This window comes from Clarias gariepinus, chromosome 5 (genome assembly GCF_024256425.1).
Source record: "Clarias gariepinus isolate MV-2021 ecotype Netherlands chromosome 5, CGAR_prim_01v2, whole genome shotgun sequence".
NCBI classification, from domain to species: domain Eukaryota; kingdom Metazoa; phylum Chordata; class Actinopteri; order Siluriformes; family Clariidae; genus Clarias; species Clarias gariepinus.
The window spans coordinates 25318994-25330014 of record NC_071104.1 but is presented as its reverse complement, the minus strand read 5'-3'; the positions used below and the strand labels follow the sequence as shown (position 1 = coordinate 25330014).

Here is an 11021-nt window from a genome sequence, read left to right as displayed (position 1 = left end):
AGACAGCCAATCATACACAAACTTTAAGGTCCTGAAATGAGGCTAGAAAAGAGTACAAAGGTATTTGTTGCAGTTTTTGATTTCCCAAGGCTGAGATTGGCCTGCCCCTCTTCTTATCTTACATAAGCTCAGCACACTGCAAACTGACCACTGTTAATGTTTAGTCCTCTGTGATCATACCAAATTTCTCTTCAGCAGTGTTCCTTTCATCCTCTAGAGCCTTAGTATGAGCTGCAACCAGTTTACTTATCTCAGACCTGTGGTCCTGCATCAATTCTCTAAGAAAAAGGAAGAGAGAGAGATTGAGAGATTCTTACTGTAATCAAGGATCAATATGAGAGGATATATGTTCATAGGTTGACTATATGTACAGTATATATATATATATATATATATATATATATATATATATATATATATATATATATATACACAAGGGTGATTAAAAAATGACCTGCTCTCTGGCTGTAGAATTTATTTCAATAAAAATTTCAACATAATCTCTTTGTTTTTGAATACACTTTGACTATCTGAAACCAGCCCTTTATATTTAATTTTTTTTAGGCTGAGCTGTAAGACACAAATGCACAGCAGTCATCAGAAGTGAATTTTCATCCTTGTAAGGTTGCCTTCAGGGGACAAAAGACCGATGGAGCAAGATCGGGACTATAAGGAGGATGCTTTAACACCTAAAAACAATGTTTCTACAGTGTTGGCAGAAATGTGTGCTCACACACAAGATCACAACACCCTTGCATAAAGGTTTAGGCCTCTACTCTTTAATAAGCCTCTTGCTGTAAGACGTACTGTTGCTTGTTGAATCTTTTTCTTGATAATGTTTCAATACTGGCCTTTAAGAATTTTAAAAAACTGTCAACATCAATTTTCCGGCTGGTGGTTGACTTTTGAACTTTTTCTTGGCCAGCGATTGAGGATATTTCCATTCCATACGCTGCAGTGTACTCTCAGGCTCGTACTGATAAATCCATGTCTCGTCACAAGTAATGATTCCCTTTAAGAAACTTTCACATTCCTTAGAGTAACAGTTCAAGTTTTGTTTGCAGATATCTAAACGCGTCTGTTGCATGAGTTGTTTCGGCACAAAGTAGTTGTGTTTCACCAGTGGGGCATCCAGTGTTGCTCGCACCGCATTTACAAATGAACTGATCAAACACGTTCACCGCAATGACTGGAGACAGCGGAAAGCGCTAATAAGACACTTGCCAACAGTACGGCCAACAGTATAACAATATCACCCTCGTGTATATGTACTATATACAGTATAGAGTAAAAAATAATCTTAGAATCCTACTTCATTTCCAATTGATGGTGTTTCCTGCATTTTTTAGTCCTGTGCTCTGCTTCTTTCAACAACTACAGAGCAAGAGAGAGACAGACACTATTTTCACTTTTGTCGGTTTGTTTTATTTATTTTTGTTTTTTTTAAATATATTTAATTTATATTAAATAAACTGCACTACAATAAAAAGTGTGTAAATGTGTTTCTGTAGGTCTTTTATATAAGTATTGATCCTTTTTAACACTGTAACAATTTGTTCATTTATTTGCCAGCTTTTTAAGAACAAAAGCAGAGAGACTGAGGAAGAAGAGTGTGTCTGACCGCACGGTAGCTCTGTTGGTGTGATCTGCGTTCATCCTGGAGCAGTGCAGTCAACTTGCCCACTTGTTCCTGCATTTCCTGTATCATCTCCTGCCTGCCAAAGACACACATGCACACACGCACATACACACACACACTTAGCAGTACTTGTGAACTATAACAAATTACAAATGATACTACAAACTATTAATTTTTTTTACACTGAGTGTAAAAAACTGAGTTTTTACTTTACTTTACTGTACAATTACACTACTATACTATCAAGCCTCATAATATCGTCTTATGTCACAACTGAAAACTAAACCAGTTTGCAGAGTGTATTCAATGCTAAAGTCCACTCACTCATTATCTATACTGCTTTATCTTGTTTACAGGGTTGTGGTATAGTAGCTTGGAGTGAGGGACACCCTGGACTGGGTGCCAATCCATCACAGGACACACACGCACCACACACACACACACTACGGGAAACTTGGTTACAACAATTAGCCGAATCTGCATGTCTTTGGACCGTAGGAGGAAACCAGAGTACCCAGAGAAAACCAACCAAGCATGGGAAGAACAGCAGTATTCAGTGAAGAACCAATAACAAGGTGAAATTTCAGCTATTAATAATTCATATAAAAAATTAATAATTCATTAAAAAAAATTGTGGGCATGCTAAGACTTGTTTGTATTTTGCACATTACTCATTGAATGTCTTCATGCAGAAATAAAAGCAATTAAATTTAGAAAATTGCACCCATGAAAAATAAAGCATATGTAGACGCATGGAGAAGTCCCTAATATGACAAAATGAATAAACTGAAACTGTGTTTTTTGACAACTTGCCCATAACTTGCACAGGATAGGATGCATCTTTTAAAGGCTAAACGTGTACGGAAGTGTGATAGGTTAAAACGGCTGTCAATCAAAAAGATAGTCTCTGATTGGTTACAACCTTAAACACGCCTCCGAACTCCAGGTGACGGGTTTTCCGCCGCTGCAGAAAACATTGTACATCCAACCGCCTCCTCACTGTATTATATATTATGTTAGAATAGTTCGCCACCTGTGATAACCGCGTTAATAATGACTGAAACTGAGTAAGTTTAACATTTTAATGGCAGTGAGCTCTAATAATTTTAAAGGAAACATAAAGCGAAGTGTGTTTACAGAATAACATTGACTGTGCTAGCTAGCTAACGAAACATGCTTTTAGCTTTGCATTTTGAATAAATTGGCCTAAATAGATAAACCCTGGACATAATGTCGGACAATCTTCTAAAATATTGAATATGCTTGCACTTGTAATGTAAGTAGCAAGCTCAGCAGTGACAGTTTCATCTGTCTAAGTCTCTTAAGTCAAGGCTAGTAGACTACTTTTAGACAATATTATGACACTCTATGGTACACTAGATTAAAAGACATTAGCTAATACAGTATATACAGTAATGCAGCAGGATGGACTGTTCCTGCTCGGCTGTGCGGTCGCGGTGTTACTGTATTAGGAATGATGTAGCTTAATTTCCTGTAGAGAATCTGAGGGATATCTGCTGATATCCCATCCAACGCATGGCTTTAGGTCAGTATTCATTGTTTATTAGATGCACTTTTATTTCTTTTGCATTTCAGCTTCTGTCTGGCAAGCCAACATATTTCTGACAAAACACCAGTCCAGCTGCTTTACGAGTATGGCACTAAAACTGGCACTGTGCCTCTTTACATGATGGAGAGAGCCGCCGGAGAAGCCCACCAACCACTCTTTATTATTAGTGTTACCATCGGAGACATCACCTGTACAGGTCAGACTCACTGAACTTCACACAGCAGAATGGGTTAGAATGGAAATTAAGGTCACACACAAGAACAGGTCAGACACACAATTAAGCCACTAGATAAACCTCATTTACCAGTATTGGTCAAGCTCTAGATAAAGCTTATTTACCAGTATTGGTCAAGCTCTAGATAAAGCTTATTTACCAGTATGGATCAGGCTCTAGGATAAAGTTCTAGATAGAGCTCATTTACCAGTGTGGGTCAGGCTCTAGATAAACCTTATTTACCAGTATGAGTCAGGCCCTAAATAATGCTCATTTACCAGTGTGAGTCAGGCTCTAGGATAAAGTTCTAGATAGAGCTCATTTACCAGTGTGAGTCAGGCTCTAGATAAAGCTTTTTTAACAGTATCAGTCAGGCTTTAGATAAACCTTATTTACCAGTATGAGTCAGGCCCTAAATAATGCTCATTTACCAGTGTGAGTCAGGCTCTAGATAAAGCTTATTTACCAGTATGGGTCATGCTCTAGATAAAACAAATTTATCAATATAGATCAGGCTCATAATAAATGACATACACCTGTCAGATTAAACTCGCACTAGACCTCATTTACTTGTACAGATCAGACTTAGGCTAAACCTCACACTCATGTATGCATCAGATTCATAATGAACCTGTATGGGTCTGGTGTTCGTTGGAAAAGACTGTTTAGTTTTTTCAACATTATGTACCACATTATGTGCAAATGAAGTAATTTTAAATTGTCTACATGTAAAGGGATCTTCTCGTCTGCCTAGTTTTACTTAATTAGTTAATGTACATTGAGGGTTGTGAAAGGAATGAGATGCCTTATGATGCACTACTTCTATAGATGATGAAGATAAAGAAGCTCACAAGGAGCCTTAATGCTAGCTATAAATAACTAAAGATGAACAAACAGTCCAGCTGCCTTGTGTAGGATAACATTATATGTTTTAATGGGTGGTGTGATTTCCATTTGAAATCATCAAAATAATTACATATTTTAAGATATATTTTATGCATCAAAGAAAATCCACTGCACAACATGTCAAATATTTAGGTGCTTGTATTTGTAACTTTAATTTTCACCCTTCTATTCATCATAGGAGAGGGTTCCTCAAAGAAAGCTGCCAAACAGGAGGCTGCAATGGCAGCTCTTAAAATGCTGGAGTTAGACATTGAAAATAGGTAAGTGCACAACAGATCCTAGATTATGAGTTTTGTCAATTAGGAACAATTTGTACTTGTTATATGCTGATATACACCATTTGGCCTAATACTTCTGTTAATAAGAACATTTGGTTCAGAGGTTAATGTGCTATTTTAATTGTGGTTTATTTCAGTAGGCAAATGGAGTGGATTATGACAATGATTTAAATGGCAAGAATCAAGAGATGGATTATAGCACAAGGGGCATTCAGGTCAAACTGGGATTTTTGATTGTGCGGAATACTAGAACATGCACAACACTAATAGAAGTAAAAATTACCTTTATTTCTCTATATAATTCACTGCTTCAGTAATAGACTTATCCCACCGTTTTACTAGTGCTTGGATTCCATCAAGGTAGACTGTTTTATTAGTTTGCTACATATCTGTAACTACATATCACTAACTACATATCTGTAACTACAGTGCATATCTGTAACTCTGGCCTCCCAAGAACTCCGTTAATGGCCCAAACATGTGGAAATGGCTTGGAGCGAGGTGTGTAGTGTGTGGGGGATGTAGCAGTAACTGCCAGCTGAGTCCTTGCAATATGCAAGTGGTATTGGTGAATGATTGTGTGTACAGGTCCTACATACAGGTGTGTCTTTTCCGCAAGTCTGTGACAGGTTATTCATTAATTTTCAAGAAAAAGACTTTGCACTCACTGAAAGTTCACGGAAACGACTGCAGTGGACTCCAAGCCACCTCGGCATAGTCATCATTCACGGAAGTACAGCCTTCTTTAAAATGTTTGCACCTTTCTGATATATTACTGCGGAGCCTCTTCACCGTACCGTGCTTGAAGTCTTTTGTAAATGTCAATTGCTTTTATGCATTTAGTCATGAGAAATTTCATCACAAGTCCCAGTTTGACTCGAAAAACCTTATGAGGTTATAATGTGTGTTTCTGGTATCTAAAATGAAATGAGCGCTGAAAGTAAAGGAACCTGTTCACAAACATCTTTAGTAGGTAGAGTTAGTCATATTAAAAATAGTGCTGTGGTTAATAGCCACTAAAGATTCTTGGATGAGAAAGTATTTAAGCAATAATACAGTAATACTTTATACTACACAATAGATGTTCAACAAATCAGTAAAATGTGTACTTAAAACAGTGACCGAGTTCTGAATTAAATGGTGTCAGTAATTCCCAGTGCTAAATTGACATTAATAAACTAGAACTAAATAAACAGATACTTACATTGTGGTACACACACAGTTGGTAAACAACGTTTTTTCTGTTTTTACTGGCTTTACTTTTACTGAAGGAAAATTTCAGTATTGTTTTGACTACCAGCACTGGCTACTGTCTCCGTGACATCGGCAACATGGTCACAAAAATGACAGTACGGCAGGGAGTTTGTAACAATGTTGGAGAGTGTAAACACTGTCATGGTCGCATCAGACATTTCTCCTTTTTTCCCCCCAAAGTCCTCAAAATCAAAGGATGGAGAATATTGACTGTGGTGGTGAAGCAAATGACCAGCCTAATCCAGTAGGAATACTGCAGGTAATCACTAGCTAAGCTTTTTTCAGTGGTATTAATCGTGTCTTTCTCAGTAACCACTCACTGCCTGGGACTACAGAAGACATGTTAATGTAGTATTTTAATTGTTTTTTAATGACTAACCTAAACTACTGCATGTAGCTTTCATGAAAGTGTTAGCTAAGTGTCCATTTTTATACTTGAACTATGACTGTCTTGCAGGAGCTGGCAATGCAGAGGTCATGGCGTCTTCCAGAATATATAGTATGTTCAGAAGCAGGTCCAGATCATAAGAAAGAGTTTACAGTTGTTTGTCGTTTGGAAACACTCTCAGAAAAAGGTTTCTATATAAAAGCTTTCTGTATCAACTCCATAGCCTGGTCTCTGTCCAGATTGATTTGACATGAATTTTAGCCTGTGCTAACATGGTTTTACAAAAAAATAAAAACACCTGAAAAGCCTAAAGACTTCTGGTTTAAAGCTGATAATGAAAAAAAAAAAGGACGTATAATATCCAACACATGCCTGATCTAATAATGATCTGTGCTAAATTTTCCACTTAGGCACAGGGAGCTCTAAAAAGAATGCCAGAAGAGCAGCAGCAGAAAAGATGCTAGAAAAACTGCGAAGTCTTTCAGGGTCTACTGAGATTACATGGGTAATACTAAAAATGCATTGTCAGTTTGTATCAGAGCATTGTATTTTTTTTAACTCACTACATTGCTAAACTATGAAGGTCCGGCCTCATGTTCTATCTAATTCTCTGCAGAATCCAAAACCACATGTATATTTGGAGCGATTAAGGAGCTCTGAGTTAGAGAAGATTTCATTTCTGAGGAGGAATCCTCTCAGTATTCCCAACACAGACTATGTACAGATGATGCTGGAGTTATCTCAGGAGCAAGGCTTTGAGGTCACATATTTTGACATAGGTAAGCTTAATTCTTTTACTTCTAGAAGAGACATTTTTTTGCATTCAGTGGACCCTCTTCATACGAACATACGGCTTGCAAATTTTTGGCTTAGGAACCAAAATTTTGCTTTATCATGCAAAGCAGTTTCAACATACGGTTGCGAGTGCTTCTAGTTTTGCTCATTTCTGGTAGCCAGTCAAAAAACAACTCTCATCCCAAATGTGTATTATACAAAACAATTGTGCACAAAATATGACTATTTAAAACTATATACAAAATATTTTAATGTGTCTGTGAAAAGTCCTGTATGCTGTGTGTCTGTGTGTGTGTGTGTGTGTGTGTGTGTGTGTGGTAATGAAAGTGTTATATCAGCCTCACAGACTTTGAGTCAATCTGGGAAAATGCTGTCCTGTGATACTGTCCCAATTATAAGTAAACTAATTTTGATGTATCTGCAAAGAGACAGAAGTATTCACAGTCTTATGCAGTTCTGTGGAAAAAAAAAATGCAGACAGGTCTTATGTGTATAAACAAAACTGGAAAGTTGGCCTCGCACCTTTTCTCTAAACATTGTTTCCTTGCATCACTGAGACTCCTCTTGCGAGAGTAAAAAGATGGACCTAAACCAACTGAGAACAATCCGTAATATAAAAAAAAACAAAACATAAAAATGATTGGCAGGTTTATATATATATATATATATATATATATATATATATATATAAAAAACGTCATTTGGCTGTGCTATGTGCTATCAAGGAGAGCATCAAGAGTAAAATGGAGCCACTTTCAGTTTCGTTTTTAAAGCAGCTGGTGCCAAGAGGAATCATAAATTAAGGACAAGAGAGGATTATTGTCTATTTATTTCATAGTTTACTTTATTTACATGTCTTTTAAATGTTTTGATTGTTTATATATGCAAAAATATGATTATTGTATAGTGTGTGAAATATTGGTAATATTTTTGGGCGACTGTAATGGATTATCTGCATTTACATTATTTCCCATTGCATATGTATGCCAATGGTCCACTTTACTTTTATTCCCTATGTCTTGTACCCAAACAAGCTGTGGCGTGTGTGTGTGTTGCAGAAGAACTTACAGTAAATGGTCAGTACCAGTGCTTGGCTGAGCTGTCCACCATGCCAGTTGCCGTATGCCATGGTACAGGAATCTCCTGCAGCAATGCACACAATGATGCAGCTCACAGTGCTCTGCAGTACATTAAAATCATGGCCAGCTGTAAATAATCACTAGCTAAATCTTCTAGTCCATGCTGCATAAATAAGCTTTAGATTTAATCATCATTAACATATTGGATTCATGTCTGAAAGTGTGTTTTTTTATGTTTGCCTGCAAGTACATCATTTAAAGAGCTTTAAAGCTGTGAAGTCAGTTACTTATTAAAAGGTGGATGGATGTGTGACATTTTAGCATCCAAGAATGAAGATTTTGTATGTGTGAGAGAGATAGAAAGAGATTTTTATTGACCAGGTGCTCACAGTCCAGAAACAGAACACTATATAAACATCATATTGTTTCTTTTAAAAATATCATAGTTTAGAAAATGTTAACCAAGCCTTACCTGATGTTATATAGCATTCATACTTCTTAAACTTTTGTTTTTGTTATAACTACAAACCAATTTATTTTATTGGGTTTTTATGTGATAGACCAACACAAAGTGGCACATAATTGTAAATTGGAAGGAAAATTATAAAAGGTTAAAAAAAAAATGTTCCCAAATAAATATCTGAAAAGTGTAAAAACCACCTTTTGCTGAAATTACAGCTGCAAGTCTCTTGGTGTATGCCTCTACCAGCTTTGCACATATAGGAAGGGAATTTTTAGACCATTCTTCTTTGCAAAATACTGTAGCTTAAGCTCTGTCAGATTGGATGGAGAGTGTCTGTGAACAGCAATTCTTAAGTCTTGTTAAAAAATTCTAAAGTGGATTCAGGTCTGGACTTTGATTGGGCCATTCTAATGGATGAATATGTTTTGATCTAACCATTTCATTGTAGTTCTGGCTGTGTGTTTAGGACCATTGTCCTGCTGGAAGGTGAACCTTTTCCAAAGTCTTTTGCAGACTCTAACAGGTTTTCTTCTACGATTGCCTTGGATTTGGCTCTATCCACCTTCTCATCAACTCTCATCAACAGCTTCCCTGTCCCTGCTAAAGAAAAGCATCCCCACAATATGATACTGCCACCACCATGCACGGTGTTAGTTTTCTGTCACACACCTTATTTTGCATTTAGGCCAAAAAGTTTAATTTTAGTATTATATGACCAAAGCACCTTCTTTCACATTTTCACATTTCTGTGTCCCCCACATGGCTTGTCACAAATTGCAAACAGGACATCTTATGGCATTCTTTCAACAATTGTTTACTTCTTGTCACGCTTTTATAAAGACTAGATTTGTTGACTGCACAATTAATAGTTGTCCTGGGAACAGATTCTTCCACCTGAGCTATGAATCTCTGTAGCTCCTCCAGAGTTACCACCAGCCTCTTGGTAGTTCCATGTTCAGATGATGGGTTGAACAGCGCTCCGTGAGATGTACAAATCTTGGGATGTTTTTATATTCCAACCCAGTTTTAAACTTCTCCAAACTTTATCCCTGACCTGTCTGGTGCATTCCTTGGGGTTCATTATACTGTTTGTTCACTACTATTCTCTAACAAATCTCTGAGGGTTTTACAGAACAGCTGTATTTATACTGAGATTAAATTACACACAGGTACTAATTAGGTGATGTCTGAAGGCAATTGGTTCCACTGGATTTTAGTCAGAAGAATCAGTAAAGGGGGCAGAATACAAATGCATGCCATGCTTTTTATATCTTTCTTTGATAAAAAAAAATACATTTATAACTTTTTTCTTTCACTTCACAATTATTTGCCACTTTGTCTTGGTCTATCACATTAAAATTCCAATAAAATACATTTAAGTTAGTGGTTGTACTGTGATGAAATGTGAAAAGATTTATGGAGTATGAATACTTTTGCATTTTCATGTGTAATAATTTTGCATGGTTCTGTAAATAAGGAAAAAGAAGTATTTTTATATTATGCCATGTATAAATTGTTTATTCTTTTCCTTGACATGTGTATTTGAAAATAGAACATGCGTAATACGGGGTGGCTTAAATGTCTGGATCCAAAGGGAAATAATTATTTAAAAGATTATAAAATACAGCATGTCCGAATTGACGGCATCTGACTTGATCTTACAATACAACACAATATAAATCAGAACTGTTGGTACATATAATTCTTGTTCGATTCTGATAGACTTCACATGACCTCAGTTGAAAAAGTCTTGTTTTATTAAATCTGTTGGTAATTTTAAAGCTTTCTTTTTTCTGAAATGAAGGCAAAAATATAAAATTTGACGTAATGGTTAAAAGAATGACTTTTGGGCCACCCGGTATTTTAGAAAATTTTGAATGTGTGCTTTATCTTTGAAATGTTATGCATTCCCTCAGGTTGATATTTATTTGCATATATTTAATGTAAAACACTTAAATAAAGTTTATTACAGAAGCTCCTTGCTGAACTACTGGCTACCATAAAATGTTTTCAATTTTCAGGTTTTTCAGTTAATCAAGTTAAATTCTTTCATATGAATGAACATACACTTTTTTTTTGCCGTGTCTCACAGTGACGTTTTTTCTCCCCATATTAAGATCCAGTGGTACCAAACAAAGCAGCTTCTAGCTGAGAAAGTGGCAATTTTACTTTTTTTCAGTGCTAAGTTTATAATGGTAAAATGAAAATAAACAGATCTATGCTTGCTTTTTCACACCTGCCTTTGAGTCCTTATTTTCTTTACAATGGAGTGTATGCTGTTTTTTTCAATACAAACAGCAAAACTGTAGAAATGTCTCATATACAGTATTAATGATATATGGCTTGAATTATATGAGTATTAATGTTGATATAGTGTTGATGTTACAACATGCCAGTGTTAAGGATTTGCAATTATGATATTTCCAAATATGTTT

At 36.1% G+C, this 11021-nt stretch overlaps 1 protein-coding gene across 2 annotated transcripts; it reads left to right on the top strand.

The window, feature by feature from the left end:
- Nucleotides 1–2058: 2058 nt before the first annotated feature.
- On the top strand, nt 2059–10819 carry prkra (protein kinase, interferon-inducible double stranded RNA dependent activator). 2 transcript variants are annotated; one of them, XM_053497241.1, is made up of 8 exons: nt 2059–2214; nt 3236–3405; nt 4508–4589; nt 6042–6120; nt 6319–6436; nt 6660–6754; nt 6866–7028; nt 8103–10819. In XM_053497241.1, the coding sequence occupies exons 1-8, from the start codon at nt 2174–2176 to the stop codon at nt 8258–8260; spliced, it is 906 nt and encodes a 301-aa protein (XP_053353216.1). In that variant the 5' UTR covers nt 2059–2173; the 3' UTR covers nt 8261–10819. The 2 variants fall into 2 exon arrangements, with proteins under 2 accessions (XP_053353216.1, XP_053353217.1); XM_053497242.1 differs by lacking the exon at nt 2059–2214 and adding an exon at nt 2596–2706.
- Nucleotides 10820–11021: the final 202 nt, after the last annotated feature.